This window comes from Sciurus carolinensis, chromosome 15, assembly GCF_902686445.1.
Source record: "Sciurus carolinensis chromosome 15, mSciCar1.2, whole genome shotgun sequence".
NCBI lineage: Eukaryota > Metazoa > Chordata > Mammalia > Rodentia > Sciuridae > Sciurus > Sciurus carolinensis.
This window is the reverse complement of record NC_062227.1, coordinates 64,121,129-64,146,746: the sequence shown is the minus strand read 5'-3', so window position 1 is coordinate 64,146,746 and position 25,618 is coordinate 64,121,129. Positions and strand designations below refer to the sequence as shown.

At 41.9% G+C, this 25,618-nt stretch overlaps 1 protein-coding gene across 1 annotated transcript in view; it reads left to right on the top strand.

Annotated features, from left to right (window-relative positions):
• Atp8b1 (ATPase phospholipid transporting 8B1) overlaps positions 1 to 25,618 on the top strand; it is a 119,443-nt gene that overhangs the window by 76,338 nt on the left and 17,487 nt on the right. Inside the window, exons 4-17 of the mRNA XM_047526511.1 lie at positions 677 to 790; positions 2,823 to 2,921; positions 3,036 to 3,097; positions 5,318 to 5,390; positions 5,480 to 5,550; positions 7,165 to 7,247; positions 7,348 to 7,506; positions 7,677 to 7,765; positions 9,717 to 9,907; positions 12,719 to 12,927; positions 14,741 to 14,784; positions 15,852 to 16,008; positions 21,961 to 22,149; positions 24,621 to 24,733. Of these exons, the coding sequence (XP_047382467.1) occupies positions 677 to 790; positions 2,823 to 2,921; positions 3,036 to 3,097; positions 5,318 to 5,390; positions 5,480 to 5,550; positions 7,165 to 7,247; positions 7,348 to 7,506; positions 7,677 to 7,765; positions 9,717 to 9,907; positions 12,719 to 12,927; positions 14,741 to 14,784; positions 15,852 to 16,008; positions 21,961 to 22,149; positions 24,621 to 24,733 (1,653 nt within the window). The remainder of the gene's footprint in view (positions 1 to 676; positions 791 to 2,822; positions 2,922 to 3,035; positions 3,098 to 5,317; positions 5,391 to 5,479; positions 5,551 to 7,164; positions 7,248 to 7,347; positions 7,507 to 7,676; positions 7,766 to 9,716; positions 9,908 to 12,718; positions 12,928 to 14,740; positions 14,785 to 15,851; positions 16,009 to 21,960; positions 22,150 to 24,620; positions 24,734 to 25,618) is intronic.

Genomic DNA, 25,618 nt, shown 5'->3' with positions numbered 1-25,618 from the left:
TTTTGGAGAATCTGAGAAAGAGTCCGTTTGGGGCCTCTCCCAGCTTTGGGTGTTTGCCACAGTCCCTGGTATTACCTGGTTGATAGGTACCTCCCTCTGATTCCTGCCTCTGTCTTCAGGTGGCATTCTCCCTGTGTGTCTGTGTCCAAATTTTCCCCTTCTTATGAGGACACCAGTCTCCAGCTTAGGGTTCAGACTAATCCACTATGACTTCATATGGATTGAATCTGCAAAGACCCCATTTCCAAATAAGACCACATTTACACCTTTGGGGACTAGGATTTGAACATGTCTTTTGGGGGACACGGCTCAATCCAGAGGAGTCCCTTTTATTCTTTCTTCCACAGTTGACTTCATCCCCCATTGGTGAATGCATTTGTGTTTCTGGTCTGCTTGTGTTGATATCTCCCTGTGCCCCATTTTCTAAGAGGTTCTTATGGGTCAAGGCATCTGAGGGCAGGATCCATGAGGCCAGTCTCACCACTATCTTGTTACTCCTCTGACATAAGACTCCAAGATTCTGAGGCCTGGCTAGAATTAAAGGCTTACAGGAAATCTCAGTATCTTTCTGACTAATGACCCTGGGTCACTATAGGCTGTGGATATAGTGATTTTTACAGGTATGTAGACATGATATATGGCACCACTAAAATGACTTCCTTATTTTTTCCAACAGAGTAATGCAATTAAAACATACAAGTACAACGTTCTCACCTTTCTACCAATGAATTTGTTTGAGCAGTTTAAGAGAGCAGCCAATTTCTATTTCCTGATCCTTCTTATCTTGCAGGTAATGCCCTTTGGTATCTTAAATCTGTTGTGAATTATGATAACTTCCTAACATTAAGTTTTGGTCACATAATGTGCATAATTTTGAAGCTGTTCTGTATTAACAGCAGAGCTTTCTACATAAGGAAGCAGTGCCTGACCCACAGACACAGTTCACTCGGTGTTTGAACACATGGAAATCAATTCTAGTTCTATTTTTTTCTAAGTTTTTTTTTTTCTAAGTGCTAATGTACGTGTTGAAACTGATATCCCCAAAATGAATAATACTAAAATCTTAACTTTGTAGAATTGTTTGTAATGAAATCTATTTTTGTGCTTGTCCTCTATTTTCGTATTTATTTACATAATTTCCCTAAGAATATTATTGATTTTCATTAATATTTCAGTCATACATTTATGTTATTGTTTATTTCTTTTGAAAGTATTGGGGAAATGAACCCAGGAGTACTCTATGACTGAACTATATCCCAGCCCTTTTTATTTTTTGGTTTGAGACAAGAACTGGTCTTGAACTTGAGATCTTCCTGCCTCTGCTTTCTGAGTTGCTGGGATTACAGGTGTGCACCACCGTGCACAGCTCCAAGCTTGTATTTTTGCAAACTGGTTTTTACATGAGAAAAAGACTTCTTTCTGATTATGTTTTTAATTGTGGCAGAAGATTCACTTGTCTGGAAAGCAAAACTTTTACCTGTGTAGAAACTGCTGCTATAATTGAGGGAACGAGACAACCGTCAGCACTTGACATACAGGTTACAAAGACCATGTGTCCCCTGGGATTCATCAGAGTCTTTCCATCAAGGGTTGAATTTGGCAAACAGCCCTCTTGCTGGGATTCCAGTATTAAAATTTTATATATTGGTAGCATGTGTGTCTGGGGGGATGGAGTGGAGAGGAGAGAAAGGGGGGAAAAGACACTCAGGAGAAGTGGACACTCAACAATTTGGCAGAACACAAACCCCTGTGACTTGTCACAAGGATGGTCCTGCTGTTGGGGCATGTTCAGATAGGTGTATGTACAGGTGGACAGGTTACAAGGTGCTACTGTGTGGTCAGTGGGCTACTTTTCCTTTACTTCTTTAAAAGGGGAAGAGAGTCACATAGTTACAGTGCTGTGTAAATGACCTTCCTCTCTTTAAGCTGCACCCCCATTTCCTTCTCTTAAGGTGCAGCCATCCCATCAGGGTAATAGCAACAATCTTAGTGCTTTCCTCGCCCTTCTTTTCTTTGTTTCTTCCCTGGATTCATGTATTCGATGAGGTAATGTAACTCCATTTTGCAGAGAAGAACTGAGGCCCAGAGAGGCAAAGTAATTTGCTCAGAGACCCAAAGCCTGTATGCATAGAGCCGGCTATGCAGGACTGGACCTGAGACTTTAATTTCAAAGAATATGATGTGGCCCAATGATCAACAGAATGGTTACAAAAAATCTTTTCAAACTTACTTTCCAAACTTCCAGTCAAGCTGGGGGCTGTCTTGATGCAGATGGAGCTTCCTGCTAGGCCAGCCCCTTTCGTGGCTTGACCAATAGCAATGATCTTGAAGGAAGCACTTCCTTAAGTGCCCCCAGAGGTGCTCCTCCTGATCACCAGCTTTCAGAGGAAGCCACTACCTGCTGCCACCTTTGCCTGCATCATGAGGCCCGAAGAAATCACTGCCTGAGCAACCTGCTCTAAACAGCCTCCATGCCTTCCCTAAAACTTAAGCATGACCCTTCAGTTAATTATGATTTTCACAGAACTTCAGAGCAGTTCGCTTATAGTTTTCATGTCAAAAACTCCCTTGATGTCCAGGGAAAGTCACAATGAGATAGTTTCAGGAGCCATTGTCCTTCAGGCTCTGTTCCAGATGACCAGAAGCTGGAGAGAACCACCAGAAAGAGGTTGGGTGCTTAAATACCTTTTCCTGTGTGTTCTAGAGATGTAGACTTATATGATGTTGGAAATTAGAACAAGAAGCTTAGAAACAGCCATCAGTTACCTTTAAGTTAGCTATACCTTCGTGGGCATATATGCAAGCCTTTTCGTTTCTTTTAGGCAATTCCTCAAATCTCTACCCTGGCTTGGTACACCACCCTTGTGCCGCTACTTCTGGTGCTTGGCATCACTGCAATCAAAGATCTGGTAGACGATGTGGTAAGGATTTCTCATGCAACTTTCCACTTCCTACTCTGAGCTTATTTAACTTTGGCATTAGTACTTTATGTTTTGAGATGATTTAAACAACTTCTCCTCATCTCCCTTCTAAAGGCTCGCCATAAAATGGATAAAGAAATCAACAATAGAACATGTGAAGTCATCAAGGATGGCAGGTATTTGCCATCTTCATTTTGTAATTCAGTTGTAAGGGTGTAATGTATGTCTGCATATTTGGGTATAACTATCAGAACCTGGAAGTCTGTGAGTACTTTTCCTTTTTCACCATGAAGCCATCTTAATTTACAAAGACATTGCTTCTCCTTCGTGGTCTTGAGGCTAAGCCCACATCGGACTATGTGTGAGTGCCAGTTGGACTTCATGTTGTCAGTTCATCAGCGTTTACACAACTCCAGTCTCAAGCCTGCTGCTTCCACCTCCCTGCTCACAGGCTTATCCCTTCAGAGTGGTGCTCATACAGGATGTCATGACACCTTTCCCAGTCCTCTACCGAAGTGATTTCTCCCATCCCCGTACTTTCAGAGCATTGTGTTTCAGTATGATATAAATTGTATTGGAATTACTTATGTGGGTGTCTTCCCCTTGTCTTGCACTATAAATTCCTCCAGGACACTGTCCTGACTCCCACATGCACAAAGTGCTCAATAAATATTTGCTCAATGAATGCAGTCAGCTGTGACCAGGACACCAAAGCGCCAGCTTGGGGATCCGTATTGAGATGGTTTTTGAGCAAGAGCCTCAAGGCAAAATTGCAAATTCAAGTGCTGAAAATGGTGACTAAGGCTCAATCCAAGAACTTGAATGTGTTAACACTGAGGAAAATAACCCAAGTAACCATGCTTCTTCTGTGTCTAATTTAAAAATAGACACCAACAAGCTCTAGATATGTTGACATGTTTTTTTTCCCCCCCTTGCAGATAAATAGATTCTGGTCTAGAAGTCCTCTTTGAAATCAGTTAGAATCAATCTTGTGAATAGTGGTGAGATACACAGGCACCCACATGACTCTGTTTAGCTTACAGCCAGGCTAACAGCACAGGTGGAGTAGCTGTGAGCTGACGTGGATTTGGAGTTAGAGCAAATCTCCAGCAGGGCCGTGGGCCCAGCAGCCCTGCAGTGGGTCAGCCAGTAGGAATTGAGCATCAGTGGGGCGGGGCACACGGACCTCCTCAAGAGGAACCAGACATCACACAGAAGAGTCCAACCAAGCAGTCTCTAGTACTCCCAAAGAGCTGAGGAAGGTGCCAATGTGCCATTTGTAATTTGATATTCACATGCAAATTTTTAAACTTACAGTCTTGGAGATAATGGTACATGAAATGATTTCATTTGTTAAAAGATAAGCCAAGTAAAAAAAAAATCCTACCATTGGGAACTGTGTGCTAAATTCTCATAAAATTGGGAAAATTAGGGCATGAGCATGTATTTAAAATGACTTTCAAACCACCAGAATTTTTTTATCCATAAACAAATGGGAGGACAGGCATAGTAATTAGATTTCTGTCTCCAAAATAATTAGAATGATTATTTATAGTGGGTTCATCTTGTCTACTAGATATAAATTTGTATCTGTGAAAATGTTTGGAACTTTTAAAAATGTTGACTTGTTAGAAATTTGAATAGGAATTTCCTATGGAGTTTATTACTAAAGATAGTCATCTTTTTTTAAAAATCAATATCCTGGGCTGAGGATATAGCTCAGTTGATAGAATGCTTGCCTTGCAAGCACAAAGCCCTGGGTTCAAATACCCAGCACCACCAAAAAAAAAAAAAAAAAAAAAAAATCAATATCCTTCTTAGATTTATTATAAAAGTGGTGCATACTCATTAAGGAGATAATTTAAACAATGGAGATGAGACTAGCCCTAAAGCCCATGAGGATTCTTGGTGGTCCACGGGAGGCCATGTGTGTCTGTCCTGGGGACTGAGCTAGTGATGGGTGACCAAGAAGGGGGAGGACAGGGAGGAAGAGCAGCACCTGAGCAAAACCAAAAGGGGGTGCCAAGTGTGTCCTGCCACGTATTGACATGGCCACCAATGGACACTTTCCTGCATGTGGCAGGGAAAGAATACCTTGATGTATTGGTCACATCACGTTGCTTCCTGCAGAGATTAATACAGTTCTCAAGACCACTTCCTGTGGTTACATCATTGAAAGGGTAAACGTCTAGCAAACATTTTCACTGTGATTTACACAGTTTCCAGAATCTTTGACATCTAGAAAGAATGACAGGTCCCTAGCCTGAAACTTAGAAAACAAATAAACTTTTTTTTTCTTCAAACTGGGAATGGAACCTGGGACCTCATGCATGCTAAGCAAGGACTCTATTACTGAGCAATACCCCCATTCAGTTCTCATTATTTATGACACTTAGGTTCAAAATTACCAAGTGGAAAGACATTCAAGTTGGAGATGTTATTCGTCTGAAGAAAAATGATTTTATTCCAGTAAGTAAGCAAGTTCCTTCTCTCCCATTCCTGCCCACCCTCAGTTGCTTTGGGGACCCTGTGTGATAGCTACCTTTTGTTTTGAACAGGCTGACATTCTGCTGCTGTCCAGCTCTGAGCCCAATAGCCTCTGCTATGTGGAGACAGCTGAGCTAGATGGGTGAGTGTGTCTTGGATGGGCCTGTTTCAGAGCTGGCCTTGGGCAGGGGACCCTGCAATCTGGCCCTGCCTCTGTCACTTGCTGGCAGTCTGGTAGTGTCCCCTGCAGAATGGTCTCTTTCCCCCACCCACAGAGTGGAGCTACCTGCCTTTCCCTACTCCTCAGGGAGACCATGTGCCTGGGCCCTTGACTTGCTGTGGCGTCCAGACAAATGGAAGTAACTATGGGTATTATTATCTGTTTCAGAGAAAGGAAAAGGTTTTGAATTAGGCAACTTTGAATTCTCTCTTAGTTGGTTTTGGTTCTTCTGCTACCACTTCAGAGAGTGAAATACTGTTTTTGACCAATTTTCAATACATTTATTAAGTGCTTAAGAGGTCACGGGCACTTTACCTATTAGCTCATTTGATCTTCTTAACACCTTTATGAGAGAAGCATTATTATTATCTGTGCCTTACCCATGAGGAAGTGGAGACCCAGAGAAGTGAAGTAGCCTGCCAAGGTCACACAGTAAATGGCAGCTGGGACCCCATTCCCTGTGCTCCTTGCTCCTCACACCCTAGAGATGCACCCACCACTGATGGAGAACTAGAATCATGTGATCAGAAACTGGACCTTTCCATGCTCTGTAGAACAGTTGGCTGACATTCAGTCTTGGCCGTCATAATCCCATCAGTGAGAGATTCTAAAGCTTTACAGAGACATGAAACCCTAACGCGTCCTGGGTGGAATTGAGAATCACTGGTCAGCTTCTCAACAGCTGGAGATTTCCTGTGGGTATTTGTTAAATGTGTGAGGACTGTTAACCCTGACTGTGTGTGTGTGTGTGTGTGTGTGTGTGTGTGTGTGTGGGTGTGTGGTGCTAGGGATTGAACCCAGGGCTTCCTGCATGCTAGGCAAGCAGTCTACCGCTGAGATACACCCTAACCCTTCTTATCTTGAGGCAGAGTCTCACTAAGTTGCCCAGCCTGACCTTGAACTTACAATCCTTCGACCTCAGTCTCCAGAGCAGCTGGGATTGTAGGTGTGCACCATCAGGCCCAACTCAGCCTTCCTTTTGAGAGCATCTGTCCCCGCCTGCTGCCATGTGTCCACACAGCTACCTTCCCTGGCACTGGGGGCAGGGCATGCTGGGTTTGGGGGTGAGGCTGCTACCTCCTTTCCCAAAGAAAATTATTTTTCAGAAATATGTGTTCCATTTATTCATTCTAGAAAATGAGTTAACAGAGGCTAAGTAGAATTTCTATGTTTGTTTTGCATAATCACCTTAGTGTGAGTGAAATATTAGAAACTACATTTAAAAAAGAAACAGTCCATCAGAGCATGCTTGTGTTAAATAGTTCAGTTAGTGAAAAGGAAGCTGTGGGTGCCATGTGCTAACTGCCACTGTGGCCAACAGTGAAGGGGATCGGCAATTCCCAGGTCAGGGCTCTTCTCTAGTTCAGGGTATCATCTCTTCCAAACTCTAAGTTCCAAGATGAACAGAGTTTAAAAATAGAACAAGCTAATTGACTTCCAGGCATGCCTAATGGAACTTTGTGCAATGTTTTTTAATGTTTCCTTTTGAACTCCCAAATGTGTTCATTTAATTCTTTTTTTCTCTTCTTTCTTTAGAGAGACCAATTTAAAGTTCAAAATGGCACTCGAAATCACAGACCAGTATCTCCAAAGAGAGGATAACTTGGCGACATTTGATGGTTAGTAGAAAAGGCATCTTACTTTGTTTTAAATGTTACTTGATTTGAGTATCTGTTGATGAAAACCAGTCTTTTATATGAATCATATCTTTTTTTTAAGGTTTTATTGAATGTGAAGAACCCAATAACCGACTAGATAAGTTCACAGGAACACTGTTTTGGAGAAAGAGAAGTTTTCCTTTGGATGCTGATAAAATTCTGTTACGTGGCTGTGTCATTAGAAATACTGATTTCTGCCATGGACTGGTCATCTTTGCAGGTATTTTCAGAGTTTCTTGGGAAATTGATCAACTTATGAGCTCTTAAAATTTAAAGCAAGAAATTGCTTTTCTGTCCTTTTTCCTTGAAACCAAAGGAAGAGTAATTTTATTGACATGCTAGTTAATTGATTTTCCCAATAGCTAATCCCATTGAATTTTCCATTTTTAGGTGCTGACACTAAGATAATGAAGAACAGTGGAAAAACCAGATTTAAAAGAACTAAAATTGATTACTTGATGAACTACATGGTTTACACGGTATTTATTTTCCATTTCAGTGGATGAGAAGATATACTGCTTGTCTTTTGCTCTAATTTGTTGTCTGTTTTTCTAATGCAAGAAAATTTCACCTCTTTAAATGGAATAGAAAAATGTTTGGACACTCCAAGCCCAAGTGGGAGGTGGGGATAGAGGGGAGGGCCCTTCGCTTTTTCTTGGAAATGCCATATTTCTAGCAGGAGTATCCTCCAGGGAAGGGAAGTTCTGGTGATAGGCTGCCCTGAGTTCCTTTTTGGCTGGAGAGAAACTAGTCAAAAAATCAGGGAGCCTTAGGAAAGTGGGTGGGGTGAGCTCCTAAAGGCAGCAGGGCTTGGTTTGACCGCTGTTCACTTTCCATGGGTTTGGTGGTGGGTTTGTGCAACATACACCACATAAATCCGATTTAAGGCAAGACAAAAGTAAGGTGTGTCGAGGGTCCTCAAGACCATGCCCACCTTAGATGATGGACAGGGAGCTCTTGTAGGATTTAGCATACAGTTGTACTTAAGGCTGTGGCTGGTTACAGCAGTAGGATACAAAGCAAGATCTGCAAGAGGCACGTTTTGCAAAGTCCAGAGGAAACCAGGGGCAAGATGTCAAGAGTCCTCTCCCAGCAGAGTCACACGAGAGGCACTCAATTCCTACAGTAACAGTTTGTGACAGCAACGTGAAATTATGTATTCCAGGGAAGCCCATTAGACACTCTCAGCCAGAATTTTTAATATGACACTGGGCACACAGGTGCCCTCTGCGTGGCATGCACCAAAATTCCAGACTCCCAAAGAAATGCAGGTGGTCAGCATAAACTGTGTTGTTTGCACAGTTAGGTAGGAACCCACCTTACCAGAGAATAAGGGACCAGAAAAGCCTCCCATAATCCAAGGTTCCAGCTGCCAGCCAAGGGCCAGCCTTGCAAGCAGCCCTTCTGAGGAGAGCAGTCTTAGGCCTGCTGTGTCAGTTCTTCTCTGGGTGTAGGGTGACCTCAAATACTCAGCAGTTCTCCAGCTTCCTAATGAAAGTTGTTTTTCAAATGCTTAATTCAACTTGACTACAGAAATCCTTAGGGACTTATCTTTAATTGAAAATACATATTTAAAATCATATAAAAGTCATATGGTAATTTAAGGAACCACCCTTAACCCTGCTTTCATATGTCATGAAAATTTAACTTGAACTTGACATGTTCACCCTCAGTGCCATCGTGATCATGACTAGAGCCCTCACAGAGACCATCATCTCTCCTCTGAGCCAAGCCATTATGAGATATAACACTTTTGGAATCTATGTCCAGAAACTTAAATTTTGTTCTGGGAAATGTAATTCCCATTCCCAAATACACAAATAACACTAGGAGACTTCACTTTTCAATTTGTTCCTTAGGTATATACTCAACATTTCTGTAACATTATACTTGTTATATTGCTTCTTCAGTGGTCTTGTTTATAATGCTGTAAAATCCATATGATATTGTAACTTCAGGAATAATTACCCAAATACAGGAGACATTGCCCTTTCTTTTTTTTAAAAAAAAATATTTTTTCCTCCATTATTTTCCATAAGTATCTCAATTCACCATCATTGTAGCATTGGAGCTGTTTCATGCTAGGCCAAGGTATTTTCCCAAACAGTATGTTATTAATCAGAGTGAAAGTAATTGAGATAATGACTGTCATATGAAAGTCTCTAAGAATTTCAATATAAAATACCACCTTCTCTTTTGAAAGATAATTTTGGGGATGAAACCTCCCAATATGTGTGGAACGTAGAATAAACCTGTCAATCATAACAATCAAATAGACTTTCAGAGCATTCTCAGGGCATTTTTTAAAGTGTATTATAGGCTACTAAATTATCATAAACATAAAGAGCTGAATAAACTTAGTTAGCATCTATGAAGTGTGTCAGGTTGGAAATCCGCCTTCTCTTGGAACAAATGTTTTGTGTCTCCTAGATCTTCATTGTTCTCATTCTGCTTTCTGCGGGTCTTGCCATTGGCCATGCTTACTGGGAAGCCCAAGTTGGCAATTATTCTTGGTACCTCTACGATGGAGAAAACATCACCCCCTCCTACCGTGGCTTCCTGAATTTCTGGGGCTACATCATCGTGCTGAACACCATGGTGCCCATCTCTCTCTATGTCAGGTGAGGCTTCCTCTCCTTGGCCTCTTGCTTTTAGGGAAAACCGTACTATCATTTTCCAAGTTAGCACATTCGGGTCTAGCAATAAATGTTTCAAAGGTCAAAAGGAACAGGTAAGAAAATAACTTCTATTTCAGAATTGAGGGTGAGATGGGGGAAGGAAATGATGGCCCTACTCTGTGCCAGGCACCTCCTATCTTGTCCTCTTTACAGATAAGGCCACTGACAGCAGGGTCAAAGGCTACAGTCACTCACTTGGTAAGATTCCTTCTCAGTGAGTTCCAAAGCCTAGGTTTCAAGGCGAGCCTGGGAGAAGGTGGAGACTTGGAATGTCATGGAAAAACTTGCTTTTCCATTTTGAAGTCTTGCTTCCCCCTTATTGGGGCCTTCTTGACATCTGCCGCACTGGCGTGCTTGTGGAAGCCACTGGCCTTCCTGCTGAGACCTCCTGGTGGAAGGGATGTCCTGCCTTCCTTCACCTTCTCAGAAGGTTCCATTTCTTATCCAAGGCCAGTTCCAGTCCCAACAGAAAGCCAAGCTTGCACCCCTGAGAAGAGGCACTCTCTGTGTTTGGTGCTGTGTCTTCCCCTTTAGCTCTTATTTCATATCAAAGTAATTGTCACTGACCAGTTGGACTTTAGACCTTTGAGTGAGGGGCTGTGCCTTGGAATATACTGAGCAAGAGTCGGTTGTTGGTTCCAATAAATAATAGTCTAAAGGCAATGGGCTCACACACACCCCTGTAATTAGATGCATTTATTTTCTTCTAATTTTATTACATGTGTGTTTGTTTTGTTTCTAATTTTATTACATGTTATTTTTGTTGTTCTTTTAATGGGAAGTAAGGCCCTGGGGCAGGCTTTTGTGCCAGCTACTGTAAAAACGACTAAGATAGTGCTACCCTTGTTAAAGGAACTAGCTATTACACAGATTGTTTTATCCAAAGCCATCAATGCATGCATAAAATAATACCGTATATAATTTGTGGTCTAAATAAACTGTCACATGACTAATATAATTTATTATATTAGTCCTTTTAAAGCATAAATCCTATCAAGATGGTATCTCTGTTTTATCTTCTACTCCCTGGAAGCTGTGGGTCTCACTCAGAATAGAATCGTCAAGGCCACAGGATCACACCCAGGGCCCAGTGGGATCTGGTGTTCAGTGTTCCAGTCCTGCCCCTTCCTCCTGCCCCTTAGCCCATCTCCCTGGGCTCCTGCCACTCCAGATCCTTGATGTTCCTCCTGCCACTGGACCTTTGTTTGTACCTACTCTTGTCTCTGCCTGGAACACTCTTCCCTAGATAGCTGCATGCTGCTCTTTCATTTCCTTCAGACTCTGCTCAGATGTCGCCCTGTCACCCTGGCCTTTCCCAGTGCGCCCTGCATAACCATCTCTTCCCTGCTGGTCTCTATCTGCTTTTGTGCAGAGAACCCTCAGCCCCTGATAAGTACACAAATACTGTGTCCTTCCCTTGTGTATCTTCACTAGGTGATAACTGACTGACGGACAGGGATTCCGTCTGCTTTGCCTGTGGATATGTTCCCTGTATATAGAATTGTGTTTGGTACATAATAGGGCATATTGATGGAAGGAGGAAAGGGATGGAGAGAGTTAGGAGAGTTATTTTTCCATCTGTTTAACATGTTATAAAAAGATCCTTGGCTCATTTAACAATTGCTGAATATATAAACGGCTTCATTATACCTGAGAGGCATTTAATTCCTATAGTTTTTTGCATTTGCTTTTTTATTTTATTTATTTATTTATTTTTTGCATTGCTGGGGAACGAACCCAGAGCCTCATTCATGCTAGGCAAATAAATGCACTACCACTGAGCCAGATCCTAGAGCACTATAGTTTTAAAATTAAGATGATCCTTTTAGAATATCTTCTTTTTTATAACCTTACAAAATTTAAGGAAAAAATGACTACCTTTCACAATTTCAGGTCACAGTTTAAGAGTTTTTTGCCAAAAGACTTTACCCTATTTGAGAGCACACAGCAGTCTGTCACCCAGTGGACGCTCATCCTCTTTGTCCTATAACTGGGGGCAGAAGTGAACACTGCCGTCCCAGTTGTCCCTGGGTGTGATGGGAAAAGAGAGCAAGACGGCTGCGCCTGGGGCACTGTCCGCAGGGTTCCAGGTCACCTGCTCCCCTGGGCTGTGTGTTCTCAATATGGCGCACCATGGCCGTGGCCTGCTGTGCTCACAAGTGAGTGGGAAGTCACACTGAACAAGGTGCTTTGAGGGAACACTACTCATGGAAAGTTGCCTTGACCCTGAACTTGGAGGACAACACGATTGCTCAGGAGAGCTCAGAGACTGAGCACGTGGGCCACGCGTGGCTTGGCTCTTTGAAGGTGTCTTAGTTTGTTCAGGCTGCTGCAACAGGATGCCTATAACTGCGTACCTTGTAAACAACAGAAACGTATTGCCCACAGTTCCGGAGGCTGGAAGTCTAAGAGCCAGGGCCAGCACATTTGGCATGGGTGAGGGCCCAGGCCCACTCTGCATCACAGATGGCACCTTCTTGCTGCGTCCTCAAAGGGTAGCAGGGGCAAACAAGCTCTTCTCTGAGATCACTAATCCCATTCATGAGGCTTTGCTTTTGGGACCTAAGCATGTATGACAGGCTCTACCTCAATATTGTGTTGGAGATTGCTTCAGCATGTGGGTTCTGGGGGCCACCAACGTTCAGATCGCAGCAGTAGATGGCATGCCTGTATGCACAAGTGAGACCAAAATCCACTGCTGCCACTCACGGCTCAGCTTTGCACTCCACGCAAAGTAATCTTTTGTCTTCCTAGTGTGGAAGTGATTCGTCTGGGACAGAGTCACTTTATTAACTGGGACCTGCAGATGTACTATTCTGAGAAGGACACTCCTGCAAAGGCTAGAACCACCACGCTGAATGAGCAGCTCGGCCAGATCCAGTACATCTTCTCCGATAAGACAGGGACACTCACGCAAAACATCATGACCTTTAAAAAGTGCTGCATCAACGGGCAAATCTATGGTGAGTGTGAGTGTAGATTGCGGGTGAGAAGTCAGACCTTAGCTCTTTTGTAAGTGGACCATGAGCTTGGGTGATCTTCTCTACAAAATGATTTCAGAGACATGCTTTTATTTACGAGACTCAGATACGTTTTGGATCTGAAATAAAAGGAATGGTTGACTGTCGAGTTATGGTAGAAGATTCATTCCCTGGGTGCTGCCTGGAGCAGAGCCTACCATCCCAGAATATGCTAGTACCCTCCCTTCCTATGCAGACTGCTGCTGGCATGGGCACCCCGGCTGAGTGCTAAAGGGGCATAATGGACACTGCTGGGAACACATGCATGGAAGAGGTCAGCAGTCAGAAATAGGCACGTGTTGTCAGGCACAGTGGCAACACCTGTAACCCAGCAACTCTGGAGGCCCAGGCAGGAGGATCACAAGTTCTAGGCCAGCCTGGGCAATTTAGGGAGACTCTGTCTCAAAATTATAACGTCCGGGGATGTAGCTGAGTAGCAGAGGTCCTCTGGGTTCAATCCCCAGCAACACACATACCCCCAAAGGCACCCGTCCCTCAAGAAACTAAACATTGCAATAGCCAGCAATTGCACTTCTGGGCAGGTATTCTGAGAAATTGAAATCAGCGACTAAAGAGATATTTGCACACCTACATTCATAGCAGCATTATTTACAATACCAAACGGTGGAAGCAACTCTGGTGTCCACTGGTGGATGAATGGCTAAACAGTATGTGTGTGTGTGTGTGTGTGTGTGTGTCCACATACATATGTGCATGTGTGTGTATATATAAATATATATAAATTTTATGCTTTATATGTGTATATATATATATGCACATATGCAGAGGAATATTATGTGCTTCCTTAAAAGAAAGGAAATTATGATACATGCTAAAAAATGGATAAGCCCTAAGGACATAATACTAAATGAAATAAGTCAAAACCAAAAAGGCTCATGAGTCCACTTACATGAGGTACTTAGAGTAATCAAATTCATAGGAACAAAGTAGAATATTTACTAGGTTATTAGGTAATGGGGGTAGGAGAGTAAGAAATTATTGTTTAATGGATACAGTTTCAATTATGCAAGATAAAAACTTCTGGATAGATGTGGTGGTGTTGATTACACAACAACTTAAATGTACTTAATGTCACTGAATTATGCACTTAAAAAAGGTTAGAACAATGAATTGTATGTTATGTGTCTTCCACCACAATTTTAGTAATTCCATTCTAATTTTCTGAAATATCTTATATTTAAAAGAAATATTAAGGTTAATCCTGTATTTAAATAGAATGCTTTAACTTTTAAATAAATTAAGATAGTGTATTTTTTTAAATATAGCACATGATTATTCTTTCCACTTATAGAAAACTTTATATAGCACATGATTATTCTTTCCACTTATAGAAAACTTTATATTGTGAATGTGTTTTCATATGAGGGAGGAAGACTGGAAGACTGGGCACCTGGTGGCAGTATCTCCTAGGAGAGTTAGGTATAGCATGTCAAAGGACAGGACTTGAATCCCAAAGGAATATAGAGGAATAGGCACTAGTATTTGAACCCCTAGATGGGGATGTCAGATTTTTTTCTGCAAAGAGCCACATAATATATTTTTTAACCTTTGTAGGCCATATATGGTCTCTATTCTTTATTTTTAATTTTTTTCCAACTCTTAAAAAATGTGAAAACCATTTTAACTCCAGAACCATCCAGGTATAGGCTCTGAGGTGGCAGTTGGGGTAGTGGTGGGGAGGGGCTCTGGCACAGGTGGAGGAGATTCAATTTGTTTTGTCCTGTTTGTTTCTTAGGAGATCATCGAGATGCCTCTCAACACACTCATGGCAAAATAGAGGTGAGTCCTTTAACTTGAGGAATTGCCAGGGCACATATTAGTTTTCCAGAGGTGCCTTCACAAATTATCACAAATTGAGTAGCTTAAAATAACAGAAATTCATTTTTAACGGTTCTGGAGGCCATATGCCTAAAATCAAGGTGCTGGCAGAGTCTAGGGAAGGGTCCTTCTTTGCATCTTCCTAGCTTCTGGTAGTTGCCACCAGTCCTTGGTGTTCCCTGGCTTTAGACCCAAGGCTCCAGTCTCTGCCTCCATTGACACATGGTGTTCTCCCTGTGTGTCTCTCTCTGTGTCCAGATTTGTCTTTCTCATAGGAAACCTGTCCTTCCATCCTAATCTCATTTGACCTCATCTTAACTTGGTTACATTTGCAGAGACCCTATTTCCAAATAAGGTCACATTCATAAGTACCAGCAGTTAGAACATCTACATATCTATTAGGGGAACAAAATTCAACCCACCATAGGATGCTTTTTGTTTTAAGACAGGTGTAAGCCTCTTGTCACATAAGACAAGAATGTACTAAAATCCACCAGACATGATGGTGGCAGTGCATGCCTGTAATCCTATACACTTGGGGACTGAGGCAGGAGGATCACAAGTTTTAAGGCTAGCTTCAGTGACTTTATAAAACATGAAGAGTGCCAGGCATGGTGATACATATCTATATTCCTAACCACTTGGGAGGCTGAGGCAGGAGGATTGCAAGTTCAAGGCCAACCTGGGCAAATTAGTAAGCCCCTATCTCAAAATTTCAAAAAATTTTTAAAACAGGTTGGGCATGTAGGTCAGTGGTACAGTACTCCTTGATTCAATTTTCTAGGACTGCAAAATAAATAAATAAATAAACAAATAAATAAATAAATGGGGCTGGAGAATGTAGCTCAGTGGTAAATTGCTCTGGATTCAGTCCCAGCACCAAAAACAAAAACAAAAAAAAAAACAAAAAAAGTGCTAAAATTCTAAAGGTTTTTATATAATTAAAAACTTCAAAGAAAAGTTCATATCAATTTTTAATCCAGATTTTTTTTAAATCACCTTTTATTTTTCTTCCAAATTTCTTTCAGCAAGTTGATTTCAGCTGGAATGCATTTGCTGATGGGAAGTTTGCATTTTATGATCATTATCTCATTGAGCAAATCCAGTCAGGGAAAGAGCCAGAGGTCCGGCAGTTCTTCTTCTTGCTTGCTGTCTGTCATACGGTCATGGTAGACAGAATTGATGGTGAGTGTTTCTCTGGAATCTCAGACTTTGAAGGCTAGTTTTTGGTTCATAGATGACTCATGCTTATGATTCACATGCATTTTGAACAGTCGAGTGGTAAACATGTCTCCAGTTCACTCGAACAGTGGGTATTTGTGAGCACCCAGAGCTAGATGGGGAATGGAATAACAGAGACTTTTCTGAAGTTTACATCTGATTGACAGGTATAACTCTGAAAGTATTTTTCACTTTGTAAATGAAACTTTATCATAAAAAGTAATGGATGGCTTTCAATTAGGATAGAATCAAACTCTTTCTTTTGTACTACTAATGTGTATTGCCAATGTAAAATCAGACCTTATCTGTATTGCAAGTAGATTTTAAACTTAAACAGTCTTTTCTACAAAATGATTTCAGAGATCTGTTTTTACTCCCTGTATTCAGATATGTTTCGGGCTTGAAATACTCTCAACCAAAGCCTGAATCTCTTTAAGATGCTTTTCTCATTTGAAGGAGCACAATTAATGTACATTTGCGGGGTAACGAGCAAGGTTGAAATTTATTTTAAAATCCAGTTTAAATTTAGTTTAAAATCCAGTTTGTGCCAACTGCAAATCCATCCATATCATGAAAACAAATTGTTTTTTCATATATGGACATAACAAATTATTTAGATACAAATGGACATTGTAGAAAGATCAAAAGGAATGCTTTTGATATATCTATCGTTCTGAAGTCTGCCTTCCCTTCATTCATTCACCTCACTCCATTCTCTACAGTTTACTTTACTCACTGCAGCACATGAAAGACCCTCTTGATGAAGTCCCTATCTTTGTTTCATATGTAACTAATATAAAATCTCCAGGTAAGAAACAGGCATAAACAATTAAATGTGTAGAATCTGTATGTGATATCTTTCACCAAGTTTCAAAAAAATCCACTCTCCAAGCTAAATCTAATAGTGCAATGAAGTGATATGTCAGGGTTCAAAATGGAATGGATCCATATGAGGGACTGTTAGCAGCAAAGTAGGGATGGATGGAAAGGGCGGCGCCAGGTCATGAATTGCCAGACCAGAGGTCAAAGTCTGTTTGACTAGCCAAGCAAGTTTTACTTGCACAATGAGGATGAAGTATGATTTTAAAGCATCTTGGTTCCCTTAGGTTCTGACTCATTAGTAAAATTCTTCCTTTCTTTGATTGGATGGTGGTATTTTGAGTGTTAACTGGACATCTTAGGCCAATACGCATTAATCTCATGTTCTCTCTTTTTTCCCGTTTGAATGTTACTGGCAGAGCCCTGGACTGTGTGTTCCAGGTGAGCCAGCCCAGTTTTGTTCCCTTCCTGCATACCTGCTTCTTCAGTGTTGCAGTAAGGAGGCTGGATGTCCAAAGTCTCTTCCAACATAACATTCAGCTGTTCTTTGTCCTGCTGACAGCTGAGGTGAAGACCTATATGGCCTGAGGAATCCTTCACCCAGTGTATGATGGGCAAATGATCCAACCACTGGGAATGGACAAGTTGGATTTCTAGGTGCAGGAAGTTAGAGAAGAAATTGGTTTGGGCTCCAATCCATAAAGAACCATAAAAGAGTCCTTTGGAAGGACCTTGGAGCCATACCCCCAATTTTTATAGATAAGGAAATTCAGACCCAGAAAGCATAAAGGACTTTCCTGAGGCCATCCAGCAGATGCAAATTCATTCTAGTGTGGTCCTTCATCAGGTGACTGCCCCTTCATACTGTGCCCTCATTTTCTCTGTTTTAGAAGAATGATGGAGACTAAGTTATTTCTTTTTTAGTATCAGGGATACTAAAAAAACCAGGGGACTCAACCACTGAGCCACATCCCCAGGCCTTTTTTGCATTTCATTTAGAGACAGGGTCTCACTGAGTTGCTTAGGGGCTTGCTAAATTGCTGAGGCTGGCTTTGAACTTGGGATCCTCCTGTCTCAGCTTCCTGAGTTGCTAGGATTACAGGAGTGCACCACCATGACTGGAATGTTATTTATTATGTATAACATCATCAAGAGAAGGAGGAAGTCCTTCTTACATGTGGCCACAAATATCTTCATTAGTTGGTGTGGACTATGTGTTACAAACATGAAGAGACCACATATGGAGACACTTGTCTTGGTTTTCTGTTACTGTGGAATCAATGAGTGTAACGTGGCAGCTTGAAGTACCTGCTTATAAGCTCACAATTCTCTAGGTCAGAAGTCTGAGCTCGGCTGAGTAGGTTCTCAGCATCTCACTAAAATTGAGGTGGGGCCTTGTTCTCATCTGGAGCTCAGTGTCCTCTTCCAAGCTTATGTAGTTGGGGCAGGATTCAGTTCTCTGTGGTTATAGGAATGAGGTCCCCATTTCCCTGGGGACTGTCAACTGGGGTTGCTCTTCACTCCTGGAGGCTGCCCTCAACTCCTTGCCAATCAGTCCCTTCCATCCTCAAAGCCAGTGATGCTCTTCCTTACACTGAAACCCTTTCAGGATCCAAATCTCTCTCTCTATGCAAAGCTCTGTCCCCTTTAAGGGCTAACCTAATTAGGTTGAGAACCCCTGGATAACCTCCCTATCTTAAGGTCAACTGACAAAGACCTAAATTTTGGGGGTCTCTCAACCACGTCCTGCATGGATGAGAAAAGGGTTAACTGACAGAGGATGATGTTGGCTATAAATCAATCAATTATCTGTAAATTTAACTAATCAATAAAAACATAAGAATCAATACTCTTTTTAAATGAGAGTGGGAGTGATGGGTCTGGCCATACCAGCTCTGGCCTCTAACAACATGGAGAAGCCCAACTCTCCTTTATTTTATAGTCACACAGGTAAAGGGGCCCAGAACAGGAGGGGCTTCTTCTGTGATGAACAGGATAGGGTGGAGTTAGGGGAGCCATTTTCTTAGGGGAACTGTCATAGAACCAGACAGGGAACCACTCCCACAGCACCACATACCCCCCGGTGATCTGGGACAGATCTCTCTGTCAGTTCCAGGAAGTCAGACCTCTGCATCATGAGGCTCAACACAGTCTGATTCTGCTAGAGAAGGATGTCTTCCCACACTAAATTAGGTTTGCAAAATCCATTCATAGTAGCACCTAGGCCAGTGCTTGATTGATAAGAAGCAGAAAGTGAATGTCTGCCATTGGGGTAGGAACTTTGGGGCTATGGAGACCCCTGCTCCCACAGGCCATGTGAGAGCAGAATGGGAAAGGCTTGGGAGACTTTTCTTAGACTGGAGGTCTTTAATCAGTGATTGGAGAGCTCATTTTAGGAGACCTCGACCTCACACTGGGTGTGATATTCTGGAGCAGGGCATGTGGGGAGGCTGGGGACCTGGATTAGGGTGGGTTCTTTGGGCAGGATGAGACAGCCACAAATGTAGGAGGCATTTGGTAAATGATTTGAAAGGGGGTGAGAGGATTGCAGGGAAAGTAGCATCTGAAGGTTTTAATAAGGCTGAGGACTGGAAGATCTGTGATCCTGTTTTCAGCCAGAAGTTAGGAAATTGGAATAATGAATTATGAGAGGTGGCAGTTCTGGTGTAAGCAATTTTTTTTTTTTTTTTTTTTTTTTTGGCATCAGTTTCACAATGCACAAATCAGTCTGTAAAAGGGAAGAAGGTCTTTCTTGTTGCCTTAAGTATATGGTAAAGTTTTCTTCAGACATTTGTTAGCCAGGTTTCTTTTTGCAAACATAAGGTTGACATTTGGGTCAAGTCTGAAGTTCTTCCCTTCTTAGTCTGCAAGTCTGTGATTCCATTACCAGAACATAATGGGAGTGTTTTCTTTTTGTTTAATGATAAAGATATCAAGGTATTGGCTCCAGATAGAGTTGCCTCACTCAAGGAAAGTTTGCCATGTTTTCTTATTTTGTGTCTTGTCTCTGTTGGAAGTAAGCTTGTTGTCAATATTATGTAAGGTGTCATGGCACAACTCAAGTGAAGGGAAGCACTTTGTTCTTGCTGCTGCTTGCTTAGCTCTGGGTAAATAGTTTGCCCTCTGGCATTTGTGCATGTTTATAGAATGGCTGGATTTAGCAAGTACATTTATAACTTCTGGTGTGTGACTTTCCAGATGAGCAAATAGAGAGCCTACAGAGCCATCTTTAATTATTAATTGGAAAGTGATTAATGCTTCCTTAATTAGAATGAATTATCTGCAGCAACTTGAGAAGAAAGGAGGGTAGGAAGGGCCATTTAGTTCTCCCTGCAGCTGTTCACCATGGAGCATCCTACCCTTCCAAGTAGACTGAGGTTTGAAAAACTGCCCAGGTGCCCAGGGTATGCATCCTGGTCACACTGTGTTGGAAAACTAAATGCTGTTTTCCATAAAAATTTATGTGGCTATGTTGCTTTGAAGCAGAGTAATTAGGATAGAAGAGAAAAAATCTTGGGTAGGTAGAGAATTTTTAAAACTTTTTACTGAAGTGTAACTTGTGTATGAAGTCATGCGCTTAGGTACACAGCTATATCCTTGTAATCAGCACCTAGATTTATTTAAAAAGAAAACAACAACTATCAACCCAGAAGTCCCTTTTGTGTTCCTTCCAGTTATTATTCCTCCAGGAAAACCATCTCTTAACTTTGAATACCAGGGGTTAGCTTTGTCAGCAGAACAGAATCCTTTAGAATATGTGTTCTTTAGTGTCTGGCTTCTTTCACTCAGGATTGTGAGATGTACCCTTGTCGTTGAAGTGTAGCTGCAAATAGAAGACAGTTTCCCACTATTTAACTTTTAAAAATGAAGGAAACTGATCAGAGGGACAAATGAAGGAAACTGATCAGAGGGACAAAGGATTTTTTTTTTATGAGACTATAGCTGTGGTGAAATAAGCCCACTCTTCTAAAAGTGGGATCAGCAGGTATGACCCTCTTGAAAAATGAATTAGTAATATGGACTTTCAAATGATTAATGTAGGGCTGGGGATGTAGCTCAGAGGCAGAACACTTGTCTGGAAGGCATGAGGCCTGGGTTTCATCCCCAGTACCACCAAAGGAAGAAAAAAAATAGCAATCAGTATTCTTTAATTCAGTATTTTCACTACTATTAATCTGTCCTTTAAAAAAAAAAACAGAGAAAATCTTTATATACACACATACACAAAAGTTATTACAATGTTATTTTTTATTTTTATTTTTTGATACTGGGGATTGAACCCAGGGGCACTTAATCACTGAGTCACATCCTTAACCCTTTTTTATAGTTTATTTAGAGATAGGGCCTCACTAAGTTGCTGAGGCTGGCTTTGAATTTGTGATCCTCCTGCCTCAGTCTCCGGAGCCACTAGGATTACAGGCATGCATCACCAAGCCCTGCTTACAATGTTATTTTTAAGAGCCAGATTTTTTTGGAAATAAACTAAGTGCCAATAAAGGAAAATGGCAACATGTTCACATTCATTAAAAGAATGTTGATGAAGATTCTTTAATGATATGGCAACATGCTCAAATGTAACATTAAAAGAATCAGGATGCGAATGTCTGTCTGTCCAGCATGATAGAAACTATTCCAGGAACAGGCATTTTTTAAAAGACTGGAAGTCATGATAAAATGTCAATAGTGTTTTCTTCTGGGTAGTGGAATTATGGGAATCCCCCCCCCCCCCATTCTTGGCTAGTTGTTTTATTTCTAGTTTCTATTACCACTTATAATTCAAAACAATAGTTCAGAGTTTAAGAAGTTTTAATTTTGGGACTGGGGTTGTAGCTCAGTGGGAGAGCACTAGCATGTGTGGGGCACTGGGTTGATTCCCAGTACCACATAAAAAAATAAATAAAATAAAGGTACTGTGTCCATCTACAACTAAAAAAGAAGAAGAAGAAGAAGTTGTTTTAATTTTGGTAGGATTCTTAGGAGTCAATGACTGGTTTCTTGGGAATGTGTTGGGCTTTGCAGAAGGACCCAGGGTGCACTCGGGCTGAGCTCTGCATTAATTTTACAACTTTTCTGGAAATTCTCTCCTTCCCTTGTTAGGTCAGATCAACTACCAGGCGGCTTCTCCCGACGAAGGCGCCCTGGTCAATGCTGCCAGGAACTTCGGCTTTGCCTTCCTGGCCAGGACGCAGAACACCATCACCATCAGCGAGCTGGGCACAGAGAGGACCTACAGTGTTCTTGCCATTTTAGACTTCAACAGCGACCGGAAGCGAATGTCTATAATTGGTAAGTCCCCCGCGAGTGGCTGGACGTGATGCCGTCTTTGCCTGTTTTATTTGGTGACACCAGCATAAGGCAGGTGATGAATGGACCCTTTCGGCTCCTGGGAGATTTCTACAGACTTTTCTGAAAGTGGTACTGTTTCTTGTACGCGTCTCTATGTCACTGTGCCAGGGGACAGCTATGGTGTATCTGAGGCTGGCAAAGGCGGCGGGTGCTCTTACCGCAGGGGCCTCCAGCTGCTGAAGGGCGGTGGAGAGGCTGCGCACTTCCAGCGCTGCGCACACGCACCCTCTCTCTGAGTCCCCTCCAAGCATTGCTCTTGTAGGCTTGTCGCCCCCTGAGGGCTCAGCAGGATAGCGCTCCCAGAAGAGTGAGGCTGAGCTGATGAATCAACATCATACCTCCAGGGCTGGGGTTGTCGCTCAGCGGTAGGGCCCTTGCCTAGCACATGTGAGGCACTGGGTTCCGTCCTCAGCACCACATAATAATAAGCAGAACAAAGGTATTGCGTCCATCTACAGTTTAAAAAAAAATTTTTTTTTTTTTTAAATCATACCTCCAGTCCAGGCCACCAAGTTGAGCTGAAGATCATTTCCTAATTCTTTTTTTTTTTTCTTCCTGTTAGTACTTTGAAAGAATTTCAAATTTACAGAAAAATTGCAAGATGGTTTGTTTAAAGGACTGTTGTGTACTCTTTAATATTCACTGATTATTAGTATTGATCACATTTTCTTTGTCAATTTCATTATATATACAGGTTAGTATCCTTTGAGTCATTTCAGAATAGATTACAGACCCAATGCCCCTTTCCTCCAAACAGGTAAACAGATATTTCCTAATAACAGGAACCACCTCCCACCACCACGCTTCTCTCTGTCTCTCTCTCTATACACACACACACACACACACACAAACACACACACACAAATATCTAGATTATATATATGTGTGTGTGTGTGTATATACATATATCTAAGATGAGAATCAAAGAATTTAACCCAATACAGTATTACCATCTAATCCACAGACTTCTTCAAATTTTACTAGGAAATTTATTTATTTATGACTTTTCTGGTTCCCTCCATCCCTCCCTCTCTCCCTATTCCCTCTCCTCCTTTCACCTCGATGTTTTTCTGGTCCAGGATCCAATGCAAGATGTCACATGGCATCAGGTGATCATGACTCTGAATCAGAAAGAGTTCTTTAACCTTTTTTTGATCTTTCATATTTTGACATTTATATTATATTGGCCAGTTATTTTGTAGAATGCCCCTCAGCCTGGTTTGTCTCTTGTCCCTTCAGGATTAGATTCAGGTCGGGCATTGTCACAAGAAGTGTCATAAGTGACACTGTGCCCTTCTCCAAGTGACACTTCAGAAGGCACATGATGTTGGTTTGTCTCATTCATGGTGATATTTGTTTCGATCTCTTCGTTAAGGTGGTGTCTGTGAACCTTCTCCACTGTCCTGTGAATGTTCAACCAGTAGAAACACATATGTTTACCTGTGTACTAAATTTTCATTTTACTGATTGCTTTCTGAGTGCCTGATACTGATCTGGACTGATTATCATGCCTAGTATCTACCTTGGAGAACCTGAAGTCTAGTTATCGATGATACTCAGTCTGACTGAATTATCATACAGATTAAAAATAATAATAATAAGAAAACACTCATAGGAGTCATGTTACAGCCTGAGCATTGAAGGCAGTAAGTATTATAAGTTGATAGGTAAAGAAAGTTCCTGCTGGTTGATATGAACATAGAAAATCAGTGAGAAGAAAGCAATTAACACAGGACAACCCAGAGTAGGCAGTCTGTACATTTTTTGAACCCAGTGATGCTCTACCATTGAGCTACATTCCCAGCCCGTTTTACTTTTTGAGACAGGATGTCACTAAGTTACCCAGTCTGGCCTCCAATTTGCCATCCTCCTGACTGAGCCTCCCCAGTAGTGGGAATTACAGTCATGCATCATGGCACCCAGTGTCTATAAATATTTGTTAAAAGAATAAGTAAAGATATGGAAAACTGAGCTGACCAAAGGAAACATTTTTGTGTGGGGGGGGTGGGGGGGGGAGAGTACCAGGGATTGAACTTAGGGACACTTGATCACTAAGCCACATCCCCAGACCTATTTTGTATTTTGTTTAGAGAAAGGTTCTCACTGAGTTGCTTAGCGCCTCACTTTTGCTGAGGCTGGTTTGCGATCCTCCTGCCTCAACCTCCTGAGTCACTGGGATTATAGGCATGCATGCTCCCAGCCTGAAGGAAACTTTTTGTATTCCTTTTGCTACATTCAGTGTAGACAATGGCTTACGAACTTTGTTGATGGTAACACTTCTAGATGAATTGATGGTTTCAAGCTGAGTGAATTAGGAGCTCAGTAACACTTCAACATAACTTTATCAATGTAGTTTTCTATGAGGAAATCAAACTTAACTTTGTTGTGTGCTTTTCTTCCCTTCCTCCCAGTAAGAACCCCGGAAGGCAACATCAGGCTATATTGTAAAGGTGCCGACACTGTCATTTATGAACGGTTACATCCAATGAATCCTACAAAGCAAGAGACACAGGATGCCCTGGATGTAAGTCTCACTTTCATTCTTCCTGCAAGATTCTGTTTCCGATACTGTCTCTTAAGCTCACGTGAAAGCTGTGTCTTAACTTGGACTCTCCCCTGACTTTGGTGTCATCAGGTAGAAACAGCACCAAAGTAGAAAAGTGGCCACCTGGGTTCTGGTTCTTCCCTTGCTGCTGGTGTTCTCAGAAATGACCACGGAGCCCTTTCCCAGCATCCAGCTCTGAACTGATGCAGGGGAATGGCCAGTCTCTCTTCCAGTGATCTCGAGCAAGCTACAGCTCTACTGAGCTGTAACCTTACTGTCTCTGGCCTCCTAGAGCTCTACCCACTTCTAGATAGAGGGAAGGAAAGGAAGCATTCCTATACGACAGAGGTTAGGAAAGCAGTGCACTGGACCCTGTGTCCTGTTTGTTTTTGCAGTACTGGGGATCAAAACCAGGGCTCACACCTGCTAGCAAGCACTGTACCACTGAGTGACATCTCCAGCCCTTTTTACTTTTTAAATGTTGAGTCAGGGTCTTGCTAAGTCACTGAGACTGGCCTAAAATTACCATCTTCCTCCTCACCTCCCAGGTAACTGGGATCACAGGTATACACCACCACCCCTGGCTGGATCATTGAGTTGGATGTCTTTGTTCACAGAACGGTTTTGGTCTTAATTGCTTCAAAGTCCTTGTCTTAGGAAGCCGTGTACACAGTCCATTGATATTGTTACCACTAGAATGATTCTGGAACTTGAACTTAGGGAATTGCCCACCCGTCCTCATACGGTTTTGGTTCTGCTTGATGATGGCCTTGAGGTCTAGATGAGATCAGCGCGAACTGCGTCCCAGTGCAGTCTCTTTAGTAGTTTTGTCTGGGGAAAGAGAATACTTGTCATATCATATGC